The sequence below is a fragment of the Hyalella azteca genome, unplaced genomic scaffold (genome assembly GCF_000764305.2).
Source record: "Hyalella azteca isolate HAZT.00-mixed unplaced genomic scaffold, Hazt_2.0.2 contig8774, whole genome shotgun sequence".
Lineage (NCBI taxonomy): Eukaryota > Metazoa > Arthropoda > Malacostraca > Amphipoda > Hyalellidae > Hyalella > Hyalella azteca.
This window is the reverse complement of record NW_025938859.1, coordinates 159,907-176,378: the sequence shown is the minus strand read 5'-3', so window position 1 is coordinate 176,378 and position 16,472 is coordinate 159,907. Positions and strand designations below refer to the sequence as shown.

Here is a 16,472-nt window from a genome sequence, read left to right as displayed (position 1 = left end):
GTTCATTAATGATTTTTATCCCCACATTAGCCTACATCTATTTTCATGCGTAAATAGAATTGAATAGACGTTTCGGCACTGAAGAAAATAGCCCATGGCTGCTGCCGATTTTTGTATTTTTCGGGACTTGAATCACAAGGCAGACGATCTTTTGAACCCGATCATTTCATAACTGACGATTGTTTGAGATAGCTGCTGGACTTATTGCAGGTCCGTAATTTGCTAGGCATTTTAAGACTGATCATATGCTCCTGCATAGCTTCGTCTAGTCTGTGCTTGAAGGCGTTCATACGCGGAGCGTCAACGATGCTATCAGGGAGGCTGTTCCACATGTCGGTGACTCGAAGCGAGAAGAAATGTTGTTTTTGGATTTGTCTTTTTATTCTCGTGATGCCTAATGATTCACCCTCCACCTGATACGTGAAACTTTACTACACAAGTTCCCACCAAGTATTCTATCCATTAACATGCATTAGTAATGAATGTAAATAATTTGACATTCGCCCAAAATGACCGAAAATTTGCCATAATCGTAATCTTTATCCATTACCGATTTCCACCAGAATTTTTATAACTATTTACCGGTCTCGAATACTCAACTCGTGTTCAAGGTAAGTAATTTTTACTCTATTGCTTGTTATATTTTTAACGGTTGCTACGTTCTGGTAAACTCGGAAATAATGTATTTTCTTTTTTACTTGAAAGTTGTTTTAACTGGCGGCTAGCGAAAAATTTCTCCAGACTATAGGCCATGATGTTTCTAAAGAAGTCCCTGTCCTTCCCTCAAATTCTCTAAACAACTGAGAGAAAACTTTTTTCGTATCAGGCGTGACTATAATAATTTACTGATATCGCCGGTAAATCCTATATTAACTCGATATTCGCCGATAACAGCGTAGACATTAAACAATACGGTTCCGTGCCTTAGAGCAAAATAAATCTAGAAGTAAACCGACTGGATTACAAGTAAAATTAGATGTCAAATAATTAATTCACGCTCAGTGGCAAATAAAACTCATTTGACCGTCAATAGCATTTATTCGTTGGTCGGGCTGTAAAAAATAACCGGAGAGACCCTTGCAATAAAGCCATCTGTAGCGAGGTGCTGCTTAGCGTTTGTATATATCGAACAGTTTTTATTACGGGCAAAATATTGCATTGGTTGCTTTAATCATTGCATTATATGGATTAGTGCCTCAGTAGTGCCCTACAACTAGAACGAAGCCGATGAATGCATATGTCAACTACATAAATATATATTTTTAAGGCTGAAAATATCAGTTTATATGGATAGAAAGAATATTCAGTACATTCTAACAGGCAAATCCATCCAATATTTGACACAAAAATTTTCTCAGCGAAAACCCGAGGGCTAAATCTGATATGCACTTCAAATTCATCTCAGGCACGAGACTTGTGACTCGATGCAAGGAGGTGGATAGTTTATTGAACTTTAATGTTAATTTCTTATTTCGTGGAGGACATTCCTGAATAAATTCTATCACTTAAAATTGATAACGAAATACACTGACACTAAGAGACAATAATTATTGAACGAAGTCAGCGAAACCATGCAGTATAAAAAAACGAAAAGTCGCTTCTAGTTAATTCACCAGTTAAACTCAATTTTTCTGAAGACAGAAGAACGGTCAAATTAAAATTGATCGTATACAAATTTAACACAAATACAGAAACATATTTAATGGAAATACGCCAGAAAATTTTATATAATGCAAAATGTTATCATTATATCGTGTATTTCATGAACGTTTTTCACTATAACGTATCATTTGCCAAGAAATGCGCAAAACTTTCATCTCTTAGGACAAAATAAAAAGGAATTTGAGATAAAAAGCCCTTGAAAATATCTTTAACTCTGCTCACATAAGATCCTAGCCTCGACTCCTTATAGGATCCTAAATTCGACTCCCATAAGATCCTGAATTAGACTCCCATAGGATCCTAAATTCTAATCCCAAGAGTCCCTGAATTAGACTTCCATACGATCCTAAATAAGACTCCTATGAAATTCTAAATTCAACTCCCGTTATATCCTAAACGCGACTCCTTTAATATCTTAAATTCGTCCCCTATAAGATCCGAATATTGCAGCAGGTGCTATTTATATAGATGAACTATAAACTGACTTAAGTTTAGCAATCATATAATAAAAACGAGTTTGGAACGTTTTCGTATGATATAAGTGAAGAACAAGTAATCTGGTGATAAATTCTTCGCATTCAAAACTAGAAAACCGCATTTAATTGTGTTTAATAACGTAATGGGTAGGATATTTTTATCATTACAAGCGGAATGACACATCGCATGGGTTTGGAAATAGCTTACACCCACAATAAACATTATCGGAGGAGTTATTTTATGGAATAGAATTCCGGTATCATTCGCTTACCAACACCTATAACGATAAAGAACACATGGGTGATCGTCATTTAATGACTCACGCAATCTCATGCCTGATCCATGAACAATAAATAAGGGAAAAAAGTGGCTCAGTATAAAAAATACGGCGCAGCGGCATATTTCCCTACTATGGTTAATAATTCAAGGATTTTTCGCATAAGATTTGAAGTGAAAGCTTGATATTTCAATCTACTAATGGCAGTTGGCAGTGCAGACAAAGTCTAGCGATCAAACATTTTTAAATCAACAGCTCGCTGTCAGATGTTCTTAGTTCAACGCTTTCATGCCAAAGATCAAACAGACCTTCGACGTTAGAAGGTGAATTGTGGCTAAGGAACACAAAGAATTCTCACTCTGATTCAGAACAGCTTAATCACCCTCATCACTGTAAACTGTACGCGGTGAAATTCAATCTACCATCGCATGGAGAATAATCTTGGAACAAGTGGCAAAAAGTTTACAGTACGCGCACTGAAAACTCTTAAAACTCTAAGCGGTTGCAAGCGACGTAAGGCTGTGAAATGAATCCATTATTATAATCGACGTTTCTAGTTAAATGTATCTGTTAATATGAATTGCGTAAGTTATGAAACTAATAGCATTAGTTAATAAATATACATACTCTTCTTAAAAAGATGATCTGTGACGCAGCGCTAAAATCTCCATTAAATACAATAACAACGACTACTCTTCGTATGGACAACAGTGAGCGTATAAAATAGCTGTCTTTCCGTTGATAACGCTATGACTTATGACTAAACGGTTACTAATTTCATTTATAAACATCTGGCAGCAACCTTAGAAGCAGCATGTTATCTGTACACCCTTATAACGCAAGCTCATGGTTTATATCTCGCTTTTATATGCAGCAGACAAATTGCTGTTAAGAATGTACAATTTTTCCAGAATTCAACAGGATTATAAATCTGTACACAGAAGGGGAGGGCAGGCGTAGGTAGAGGACAGCATGCCACTCATTAGGTTAGTTGCATCGGCAGTTACATTTCTTTATCATTTAAATCATATGCTGCATAAAAATGGCTTCAATTGACACGGACCAGTACTTTTAACCAACCATTCGTCTATTATTTTCAGTGTTTAGCGCTAGCCGCAACGAGTGATGTCAAAATTTCAGTGCGGTGAAAAACATTCAGACATGTAAAGTTGCAAATTTTCTCGGTTGTAAGAATCCGTCTGCTACAAGTGGCATGGAAATTGTCGTGATATAAGTGACATGCAGCCACATTTAGTAGTGAAGGTCCAAGTGTCGTCAGATCATTTCAACCCAGGCGGTTGTGAATAGGTAGTGCAAGTCATGTAATTCAAGTCGGGACGCGATCAATATATATAATCGTTTAGCGTCAAGGTTCATTCTGTTGATGCGAGTTTTGTTAAAGTGTGGAGAGGTTACTATTTTCCCGGTAGCTACCGGCCAACATTATCTTGAATGGGGACGGTTTTGAAAAGAAGTAATGGTTTCGAGTGGAGGAATGAGGTGTGGTTGACAAGGTAACTCGGTTTTGGCTTCAAGATTTACGTTGGTTGTTAGGGTAATATCAAACGTGTGAATGTAATATCATTGACCTTAATTCCAGTAATCTTGTCGTGGTACCTTATACAAATTTCAGCAGACTGACGAATAATGCATCAATTTTCAAAGCGGCACATTGGGTATATAATAAATTGATTAAATATAATTTTTTACAAATTATACAGTGATTAAAAATAGCCATAAAATAGCTTTAAAAGTGAACAGAATTTAAATTCTCTTTCCATTATTTGTTTCATACAGGTTTTTCTGTATCTTTCGTTTTCGTAGTAGTATCAACCAATCCCTGATCTTCATTGATGCATTCCTGTATCTCAGTTCCCATCAGTGTCGAAGTCCTGAAGGAAGTGTTGGATGATATCGATTGGCAGAGGGAAGATGATGGTCGAGTTCTTCTCAGCGGAGATCGTGCTGAGAGTCTGAAAAAATTACAGTGCTCTAAGTTTCACATATACCTTCAATGTTGAACGCATTACAATACGTTGCTTGTCACAGCGTCTCGTAGGCAATACAATGACCATTGTCCACATATACTTTCATACCTTTCCTGTTGAACGCATTACAATATGCTGCTTGTCACAGCGTCTCGTAGGCAATACAATGACCATTGTCCACATATACTTTCATACCTTTACTGTTGAACGCATTACAATACGTTGCTTGTCACAGTGTCTCGTAGGCAATACAATGACCATTGTCCACATATACTTTCATACCTTTACTGTTGGATGCATTACAATACGTTGCTTGTCACAGTGTCTCGTAGGCAATACAATGACCATTGTCCACATATACCTTCATACCTTTACTGTTGAACGCATAACAATACGTTGCTTGTCACAGTGTCTCATAGGCAATACAATGAACAGAGTATAGCGCAGCTGTATGTGATATACCTGCAGATAGCGCAGCTGTATGGCCGAGGGCTGCAGGCTGAGGACGTCTGCGGCGTCTTTGAGAGACCTGGATGCCTTCTGCTCGCCCTCAGCAGCTATCACCTGTAACATGAGAGAGGCACACGTATAATAACGACTGCTCTAAACTAGCTATGTACTTCTTAAATTATTTTTATACTCTTGAAGCAAAATTCTTTCAAGCAAAGTGATTACATATCGCGCAATGAACTTTAGAAACTTAGGAACTTAATTATAAAACGTAATTATGGAAAATTATTATTGAACTTTATTATAAAAATTATAACTGACCATCGATTGGAACTAATGTCAACTGTTTGGCCCAGACACTCAAGCTCAACTTAGCATTCATGGAATATCGTTCAAAGCTTCCAATAAAATCCGTGTCGAACAAAAAATAATTGTAAATTGATGGTCAATAAACGATCGGTGCTCACCACCGATCGTCCAACCCTTGAATAAATACAAATATTATAAATAAAGCTGACCTTGGCTCGGGCCTCTCTCGCAGCCTCGGCTTCAGCGGCCATGGCTCTCTGCAACTGCACGGGCAGCCGCACGTCTTTGCTGCAACGCGCACAACATGACGTTAGTGCACGTCAAGTAGCGTTAGTACACGTCAAGTAGGGTTAGTACACGTCAAGTAGCGTTAGTACACGTCAAGTTCACGTTTTAACGTTAGTACACGTCAAGTAGCGTTAGTACACGTCAAGTAGCGTTAGTGCACGTCTTAACGTTAGTACACGTCAAGTAGCGTTAGTGCACGTCTTAACGTTAGTACAAGTCAAGTAACGTTAGTACACGTCAAGTAGCTCTTATTAACTACGCGACAACAAGCGGTTCGAGAGACCACGTCGCGCCTAAGGAACAAGGTTGGAGGTCAACAATAATTTTGGCATTATAAATACGGATAAAAATTAAACCTAATTTTCATAACACACTCAAAATATTTAATTATATATTTCGATGTTTCATTTATGGTCCAAACCTCGATTACCTTTTTCATCTATTTCTATTTTCTTCACGAGATAATTGAGTTTAAAATTACACGAAAACAACGAGGAACTCAATGCTGGACATGTATGTACAAGTTTGATAACGTAAGCGACGTTGAACTGCAGGCGTATGGGAATTTAATAGTTAATATGAATTAAGATTTAACGTTAGTGACGCTGTACACTGCATTCATATTAACACTATAGGTGCGCTGGCTGGATGCAGTGAGAAGGTCAATGTCTCTTCACACACCTTTCAATTGCAAGTCAATCCAATCAAGCTAATGAGTTGATGGGATGTGGGTTCAAGTTATTCGTACTGCATTCGGAATATCAAATTTGCCCTTTTGTTTTGATGTAGAATTATCTAATGATTTATTATGTTTTGCATGACATAAGATGAGAATATTTTCACGAATATCACAAGCAACTGGAATAATTCAACCGTAAAATAAACAACAATATTCCCAAAAATGGTCTTTCCAAAGGAAAAACCAAATTATAATTTCTATTGCCGCTAATATTGGCTGATAACCCCGAATAAAATTTTTAAAAAGTTATTTATTATATCTCGATGCTCCTTTGGTCTTATCAATTCTTCAATATTCCACTACGTCCAGGAAGTGGAGTGTGGAGGACAGCAATAATTAATAATAATAATTTCCGGGCATTAAGTACAACCCTCGTTCCTATTCAATTTGAGGGGAAACTGCAAAAATAATGGAGGGGGATTACACTGCTAGAAATTTCGTGCGCGCACCCGTTATTTAGGGTTTGACTGATTAATATTTGCTTACAAATTAGTCCGATGAATAAACTGTATATTATTTGCGCCGAAATTAGACCGATGAATGAATTTTTTTAAATGAATGAGAAATATATTAAAATTAAAGATTGAAATAAAAAAATAGAGTTATCTGAAAAAATTACCCTAATATGAATTGCAATTTAAGACTTCCAAGGAAATTTCACTTCAATCCTGCTGTTAAGGGATTTATAATTGGAAAAGGAGAGGAAACAAATTTTCTATCAAGTTGAAAACAAGTATTTCATTTACTTTCATAATTAGGGCATGTGAAGAGATTGACCTTCCCGCATAATTTTTATGAGTGCTCTCTACAGAGAATATCTCAACTAAACTGTGCTGTCTTATTCACGGGCAATATATATCATAGTTTACGTCAGCACTGTCACATCGAGCGGCGAGTCCTGGTTCACAGCTGTCGACCGGTCAGTCAGAACTAAACTTGTTTAAAATTTCAAATTTTTCACTTTACTCGTTAGAGTTAGCAAAACTACGATGACCGTTCGAAGTATTGAAAATTGTTCAGGAGTCGCAGTCTCAATGTAACGCGTGAGTCAGTCTTGGTTAATATGCACTATAATAGAGTACATGGAGCTGGGACACACAACACTGACAGTTTAATCCATAAGACTAATCCTATATTTTTAAGAAATATTTTATAGCTAATAATAGAACCTTTTGTTCACACGTTCTTCACCAAGTAATCTCTGGATTAATTTCTTGTCTCCGATAAGATTGTGAAATTTAAATGCAAAGCTCGATAGTTTTTCACACCTTACCTTCCACCAATGAAATAATTTTGATGTTAGATATATTTCAAATGCATTAAAGGCACAACATCGCGACCAAACTAAAAGATACAAAGATTACTAAATAATTTAAGAAACAAATCATTTAAGTCATTTGTGAAATTATTGAGAATTTATTTCAGACGAAAGACAAAGTTTGAAAACGCAGTAAGATATAATTAAAAGTACCAAGCATGTGCCTTAATACTATTTTAGATATTTTAGTCGTGTTTTGTGTGTTGTTTAGTAAAGGATTATACTGCCAGCAAAAGCCGATTTATAAAACATATATTTGCTTGATAAAAATACTTAAATTACTCATATGACGAAAGTTAAGTAGCAATAATAAAATCTATATTATTTGAATTAAAGTTTATAAATTATCATTTATAAATATGGTATATTATTCAGTGAAATTCTCCGCGAAGGATTTATATATTTATAAATAGGATTCAACTGGCAAGAAAATTCTCTAAATGTGTAATAGACGAGTTTTGTTCTTGTTTGGTGTTTGGAATCAATCTGAAACAGTTCATGTTTAAAAAATTTGTGTTAATGGATGAACGATTTGAAAAGAAAGAAACGTCATATGATCCTTATGCTTAAATTTGAATATATCTCTTATCATCTGATCCAGTCGCTTCAAGATTACACTTCAGCTACAATGAAATTTGTCGCCTGTACTTCAGCGAAAAGTTTTGACGCGACTATTTGAAGATACAACAACATTCGGAATAATTTTTGTTGATAAATAAATGTTTCAATCATTACATGATTTTTTTTGTGCAAAAGGTTCTAGTGTTTGCGGGTTAAATTTTATTCGCATTTATTTAAAAATGTTTTAGAAGCCATTTTATCAAAGTTTTTAATAAAAAGCATGCCAAAAATTTGATACCATGCATGTTCAGGACAAAATAAGGGAACATGACAAAAATCTGCAATCGGTTCTTCAATAAAAAAAAAACAAAGTGAATAAAATTTTTGGACTCAAGTACCAATTCTAAAAAATTTTCTGGGCAGGCGATTTGACATTGCATTGACACGGAAGTTATTTACAGCTGTCAGTCCATTCACTCACTCCCAAACAATACTTATAATCATACTCAACCACAAAGCGGTAAAATAAGTGAGTTGCTCATTGCTAAACGCTTTATAATAAGTGATGAAGCTACACCACATACATTCCACAATTCACCATGCGTTCACAACCGTCACATCGCAAATATAGAAAACATGGTTTATCAATATATTTCGTTCTAGTAACTCATTTGAAAACAAACTTACAATTATATCGGCCATACTATGACATTTCTAGACACTGTTTAAACACTGTTTAATGTAGCCTCGTCTGAAGGTAATTTCTTTGCAAATAAGTTGCGTTTTACAATTTGTTTGTTCCAGAGATTGACACCTAGGAGAATAATACGCTCATATTAGTTAACCCAACACTAGATGCGTGAAAATGAATGAATTACCATTTGATTATTACTATTATTTACTTAGTTATGACTGACAATTGCGCACAGATATTTTCCTACTAAGGAATATTCAGTTCATACTTCACAGTGCCATCGTAATGAAAATGATAATAATGCTCAAAACCCACAGAGGGTAATTAAAAAAAAATTCAGGGGGTCTTTTTGAATAAAATATGTAGGCCTTAATGCAGCTTTAAAATACGAGTACAACGTCGTAATCTGCCATCACATTACCATGAGCATACAGAACAATTTGTAAGACACACATCGTATGACCCAACACGTCTGTACTTCACTCAACAACCTCTGATGTACAACGCACTATATATTCAACACACACCTAGACATGGTTCAGCAGAGACACAATAGACGAGTGCCAGAGTGCATAGTATTCTGGTCACGTAGAGTTCCTCAAGTTTTTAGCAGGGTTGACGTTATGGTATTTATGAAGAGCGAACTTCTTTATTGCGGAACTTCAACGAAGTTTCAAGGGACATTCGAACTATTTACAGGCAGGGCGACAGCCATGGCATAAAAATACTCCTTTAAGGGCTCTATGGAATTGTTTACTTGTGCAACTGCAAATCAAAGTAAATAATATTATATATAAAGGAATGCGTGACAGTGCTTCCCAACATGTACGGTAAATTTAAACAAAGGGATTATTTTTTAAGGAATCTCACGATGCCTATTACAGAGAGGCTATCAACAGGGGCTGAACAGAAAAAAAAAAAGAGAAGAAGACAAGCTTTGGGTCAACATTCACATTCTGCTGCACATCCATGGACTCGAAGCGAAACGGCGTCTGACCTCCTGGCTTCAAAATATGATTTATTATAAAGAATAGGAGAAAAGATTGGATAATACACAAATTTTCATCAGTCACTGGCCGTTTATACAGTAAAATGACAAATTGAGATAACGTTATTAACAATTACCGGGGATGTTGCAAATATGGTTCAATTGGTTTAGCTTTCAATTGACCAGACACATGACAACAAGAAACTATCAAGATCCCTGTTGCAAGTAATAAAAAACAATGGCACAAAATAATTGTTGAAAAATAAATCTAATCAGAAACTATAACTTTGAAAACGTTTCGTTCTGATTCCGCAGGAAAAAATCCGGATTTGGACGAGGAATGCCTTAGACATTCTGTGGAAACGCGTCTGAAATAGCGTGCATATTTACGGTAAAGTGCTAAGCAATGCACCTAACTATTTAAGGTTAGGTGCTTCAGGAGATCAGAGTCCGCAATCGCCAGGCAAAGGCATCATCAGTACTCACATTTCGACCCGCTCGACCTTAATACCCCAATTTTCGGTTGCATCGTCTAAGACTTCCTGTGGACCGACATTTAACGAGTGTCAATTAATCTTCGCTTTCGAACAATCAAATTTCGTACAAGTGGTAACGTGGTGCGGTGCCACGCAATACAAGAGCTCAAGAAGTGCCCATAGCCGTCCAGTTAAATGGGGTTAGCGCTGCTTCCCTTGGGACAAGCGAGCAGTCAAAAGATATAATTAGTGGACACAAAACAAACGTCAGGAACTGTGAATGTTGAAGGTGAATTTTATGAGCGATGGATGAGCTCTGGGCCCAAAGATTGAGCCTACAGCACTATATCGATGTGTTAAGAAATGTTAAGGTTAGGTTGGTGTTTCATATAAATTCGTGGTTGTTTCGTTGATGTTGACCGTGGTATGTGGCTGTGGGTTTCGTTAACAGAGAAGTGCAGTGACCAAGAATTATTTGCCAGAGTAGTCAGAATTTCAAGATCATCAAGTGTCAATACTGGTAGTGACAATCCTGCTTTACAGAAATCTTTTGAGCGTCTTGTGGCTTTCGTGGCCGCATCGACTCCTTAATTCCAATAAAGCGTTTGAGGCGAACACCGACACTTGAATAGTACGACAATATACGAAATACGCGAACTGTTAAGATAACACCGGGTCTTACGGATGGATAATCAAACTAAAGACAGGAACGTCAAACATTCAGAACGTTCAAGGTGGAACTGTTGTAGAGAAAAATTAACAACTATCGAAAAGTAGATACTTGAAAAATTGTATAAATTAGCGAAAGCCATTAAAAAAGGGACGAGCAGCTGAGAGAAGAGGGTCGAAAGGAAAACATGAGAGTAATGCATAACTTGTAACAAAACTTTGGCAAGTGTGTTGGTAAAATTGCTCTCAATAAATGGAGTCTTCCATCATGGAACATAGGCGTGGTCAACGTTACAGAAAATTATATTATTGATCGCAGTGCCTGGTTATGATAAAAACCTGCCACAGATAAATAAGCCGGAAAAGCTATTCTCATAAATTTTTACATAAAATACAAGAGAAGATTAATATGTCAAGACGTATCATCCGTGGCATTAGTAAAAGTGTTGGGAGTTACTCATCTATTCGAGTTACAAAGCAAAATGTGTAGAAATGAAGACCAATGCGAGTGGTAACGCAGTTAACAGTTGTGTCATGAACGTTCATAATAAAACATTTTGAAACGTTGACAGTTAAAGGATGAAAACTTGAGGAAACACACAAGGTGGTGTGTGCGAGGATTTGAATAAGTTGAAAACAGACGATATGTAAAAACAAATAAGTTTGAAGTTTCTCTAAACAAAGCACCGAAAGGCTTGCAAAATACTATGACGTAATTTGAGTCGACTTATAATTATACTAACTCTATCGCTTGAGGGATGAACTGAAAAAGCTAGCAAGGTAGATATGCGTGAAGTGAAGCTAATAAGTTTTGTGGGAGTACCTAGCAGTTTTGTACTAGGCACAGCTATTAAGTGTACGTTTTTGTGGGAGCGGGTCTGAGGAACAGCTGTTGATTGTGTAAGTATAGGATAAAAGAACAGAGATATACGTAGCTGATTAGTGGCAATGGTTCATCTGATTTATGTGTTTCAGAGACTTAGCTAGAATGTAAGAGTGAGCAACAGAGCGGGTGTAAGGCACAGCTGACATGTAAGTTGTTCACCTGAAGAGGATGTGAGTACAATTTGTAAATACGAGCTGCTACACACAAGGCAGAGCTCGTTTGTCAGCTGGGAAATGATACTCACAGCTCGACTCTCTCAACCTTGATGCCCCAATGGTCCGTAGGCTCGTCCAGGATATTCTGTAAAACAGCTCAGCTCTTCACTAAATGCACAAGGTGGCCAATGGCTCGTCTCACGACACGCAGGTGCGATTTTTTACCGTATAATTTATTTACATTTTACCGTATAATTTATTTAACAATCTAGTCAATCGGCATTAGATTAAATTCATCATAAGAAACACATAACTTGGATCATTGACAGCAATTTGACGTGAATTAATCGAAATTGATGGCACGTAAATTATTAACTATTATTCGCTCATTTTGTCAACCAGTTTGAATGATTCAATGCACGAATAAAATTAAACTCGTGACACAGAGTTTGATATTTTATGGGAGCTTTTTTAGACGTTCACCTCTTGATCAGCTACTTATGTGGTCGCTTGGTCGCAACATCACAGTCTACGCTTGCAAAATCTTCTCATTCCCTTATCGTAATATTTACTGCTGTATAGACTGTTTAAATACTATACAAGCAGTAAATTTTAATTGTATTGCAAAGAACACAAATCGTTGGTGAAAATGACAGTAATAACAAGGTAACGACTATAAAAATCTAGAGTAATTGAAAAAGGCATCAAACAAACATGGTTCAACAATTGCTGACATTTCTGAATAGATGATCAATGTTGATCGCCAGTGAAATAATTTCGGTAAAAATTAAGAATTTGGCATATTAAGAGTTACACGTTAGTTGAAAATGATTTGAAAGTTTACGTGTAACTCAAAATTGCCCAAAGATTCGTTAAAAATACAAGAGCCACTTCAAAAGTTGATAAACATCATCTCTAATGATGGCTATTCAATAATTATTAGAACTAACATGTACTGTAACCATCTGATAATTCTTCAAGGCCCCCAAAAAAGATTTATGTTATTGCATCCGTTTCAATAAATCACTGCATAGTTTACATAAGCTGAAAAGAAATATAATAAGGAAAAATGTCAAGGATCTTGGTTACATAAATTACATGAAATACATTAAAATATCTTATCAATGGCCAACACATTCTATTTGTCCACAAACAACGTAAACAATTCTATTTGTATGTTTTCCGTTAATTGAACTCGACAAAACTTTAATTCGTATTCCTCTTAATTAGTATTTATGAGGATCGTTTGTTCCCATCCGTCCCGCATTTCGATATTATTCGAGCAGCTGCCACGAATATTTGCCATTGACTTGTAATGTGAGGAGATCAACGGGCGAAGGAACGCATTCGTTTAGCAGCAGGACGCGCTCGACGCGTATGGCAGGATAGCAAGTTATCGCAGTCTGCCCCAACATTAGGACGCGCTCGACGCGTATGGCAGGATAGCAAGTTATCGCAGTCTGCCCTAACATTAGATCTGAAGAAACGGTAACGCATGAGGCCATTAGCCGGGACTGCAATTGATGGAGGTCTTAGGTCCTCGCGCTAGAGCCGCTGTGATGCATGGCTCCAACACGCGCTTGCGCACGCAGTACATAGCGACGCTCGTCAAGGTAACGTGACGCTAACATATTTATACGCGCACGAATTTATCTCGAGGTGCCTGTGTAGAGGTTCGAAAGAATTTAAAAAGGAAGCAAGTTACATGGTGGAATTTTTGTGAAAGGTCAAATTAAGTAGGATAAGAATTAATTTAGCATGGCATGTAGCTAGATAGTTGCGAGTTCATCTATAATCATATCATAATGCGGTTAAATTAATTGTGGTGCCCAATTTCGCTTTCAGACATTAGAAGCTTGTCACATTAGAATTACTTGGACGAAGCTTGTCACATTTCAGACATTAGAATTACTTGGACAAGGCCGACGTCACTGAAGTTACTGTCATGATAAAATATTTTGCGTATTAAATCAATATTTTCTACTGCATGCCGTATAATGAAACCGTATCAGGGTTATCTAGCGAACGTTATATTAGCCGGAGTGACAGCATAATCAGTAATAACGAATAATAGTAAAAAAATTGAGCGTTACAAAACGTGTTTTTTTTCACACGGTGACTACATTTAATTGACAATTGAATGTATAGTGAAAAAGTTTAACGCTTCTTCGGACGTTATCATTTTAACAGGAGGAATATTATTGTGGTTGCGATGCTAGATATTTTCTAACTCTCGTTTACAAGAAAAGGATTTCAAAGATAAAAATTTTCACCATTAAAATTGTTTCTCTGTTCTATGCAATTAATATGAGAACATGAAAGGCTCGTAGCAAGTCTTCGAGCAAGTCTAAGTGAAACTAAACGAACTCCCTGAACGAGCACAAACTTGGCTCATTAAAAAAGTTCAGTCGTAGAGCGGTGATTAGTCTGTAACTCCGCGCAAAACTAGCTTTGGATACTAATTATAATTGCAAGATAATTTCCCCAAGATGATACATTAAAAACAAAAACGAATGTGATAAAAGCCCTATTTCTGGGCATAGAACATCATGACGTGTCTTACATCACCAAAATAAATGCATAATTATCACGACCAAGATTCCCTACATCGAGCAAAATTCAAGCAAAAGAAATTCATCGCTAAGAGGCATTGTTAAAATATAGCTAATCAAACAGATATTTCCATAGAGACTGAGTAAACTCATAGCTCGATAAAAGGAGGGAAGTTTTATTGTTAATAGGGCAGCATAAGTCAAATTCGATGACGCTAATTAAATAGAAGAAACGCATGAATACGCGAAACTTCAAAATGATTCAAACAGGGTTCATATAACGGTGGAATTGACGTAAAAGATTCAAGTCTGAGCAATTGTTTTTTAGCAAATATATGAAATTTATTCTCTGAAAACATAATTCTGTGTTATGAAATAATTTAGGATGTATTGCATGTTTTGAAGTATCACAAGTTTTGTGACGAACCTGCATGTCGTTGGAGATAGACTCTCTGTCGCCAAGGATCTCATGCAAGGCCTTGGTGCCGAGCATGTTCCTGAGCGTTGTCTGTGCCAGCAGCCGCGTCGAGTGGTGAGCGTTCTCAACGTTAGCCACGCTAACCGTCGCGTTGTTAACGCGGTAATAAACAACGGCGTCCACGCTCACCGTCACTGAGTCTTTGGTCAGGACCTGCAATTAAATGAATATATTATATTAATACAAATTACAAAACTAATTAGGGAATGTCAAAGAGTTTTTAACTAATCCATGAAATAAATGACAAATGACAAAAGACAATATATCACGAATAAACGATTATTTAAAATGCATTGTTTCCAATACTACAAATATTAATGGAAATTCGGAAAATATTTCAGAATTAATAATCACGTTCAATAAGAGAAATTCGTCGCTTCAAGGGAATTTAAAAATGTTCATTACATGGAAACAGCTGGAGATACTTGAATGCTGGTTGTCAAAACCGTAGACTTTCAAAGCGATAACAGCGTTTATAAATCACAGCGAGACACAATTATCCCATAAAACATATATGATCGTGGCTAGGAGGATAAAGTATCCCAATAACTGCAAAATAATCCAAATAATGATTTTAGCGAGACGGTAGACAAAAACTCTATACGGTACAAGCTAATGCGTTATTCCCTTGAGTAAACCGAGTGATTTTAGCTAGACGGTAGGCAAAAACTCAATACGGGTAAGCGTTACGTTACAAGCTAATGCGTTATCCTCATGAGTAAACCGAGATTTGTTTCTACATCGGGAGTTGTCGATCGCTTCCAATAGCAAGTGACGTGCAGGCATACAAGCTTGGCACGACGCAACAGAGAAGCCAGGCATTAAACGTGCATTAGTCTCAGCAAATTGCAAGGCACGAGCAAACAAAGGAGAGAGCAGCTGCATTGCTGGCTGAGGTCGCAGCTGCGCGACAGGCCATACACTCGTTCACGACAAATCTGCCTGCGAGAACCTTAGTCTATTCAACACTGCAATGACTATATCAAACATAGGATAAACCAATGAAACTTTTGATATTTGTCCATGTATATGGACGTGCATATTAACAACAAACGGAATGAATCAAAACAACGAGGCCACATTTGTACTTATGGCAACACAAACATTCATGCGAGATCGAAATTCCTCTAATGCAAAGTGGACTCAAAAATGTCCATTTGGCAGAAGAGAAACCATCAGTAATTAATAATGCAAATGTATAGCATAGTGGCGAGCATCATTGTTATAACTATTAAAAATTACAATAATTTCATGCATCTATTACGGAAAATAAAGCCGGATGGGACGTTACCGGATGGGACATAACAGTATTTTATATTCAAAGAAAACCCCTTTGCAACATGCACATTTACAGTAAGAACGTTTTGCAGGTGAACATCTCTCCTCAGATGCCTTCTCTTCAGATCTCTGTGAAGTTTCATAATCACGAAAGTTTCAAAAGTAACTATGATTGTTAACAGGTAAAAAAAGCGTGAAATTGCTATAGAAAAAACCAAATGTTAAAC

The 16,472-nt window shown here is 36.7% G+C and overlaps 1 protein-coding gene across 2 annotated transcripts in view; it reads right to left on the bottom strand.

Annotated features, from left to right (window-relative positions):
* Positions 1-3,004: 3,004 nt before the first annotated feature.
* The window catches only part of LOC108676710 (band 7 protein AGAP004871), a 102,242-nt gene continuing 88,774 nt past the window's right edge, over positions 3,005-16,472 (bottom strand). The window contains exons 5-9 of one of the 2 annotated variants that reach the window (XM_047881755.1): positions 14,917-15,120; positions 12,027-12,082; positions 5,373-5,451; positions 4,867-4,968; positions 3,005-4,389 (exon numbers count right to left, since the gene is read on the bottom strand). In XM_047881755.1, coding sequence (XP_047737711.1) covers positions 4,285-4,389; positions 4,867-4,968; positions 5,373-5,451; positions 12,027-12,082; positions 14,917-15,120 — 546 coding nt within the window. In that variant the 3' untranslated portion in view covers positions 3,005-4,284. Of the gene's footprint in view, positions 4,390-4,866; positions 4,969-5,372; positions 5,452-10,237; positions 10,294-12,026; positions 12,083-14,916; positions 15,121-16,472 lie in introns of both variants that reach the window. The other variant, XM_047881754.1, reaches the window with a different exon arrangement.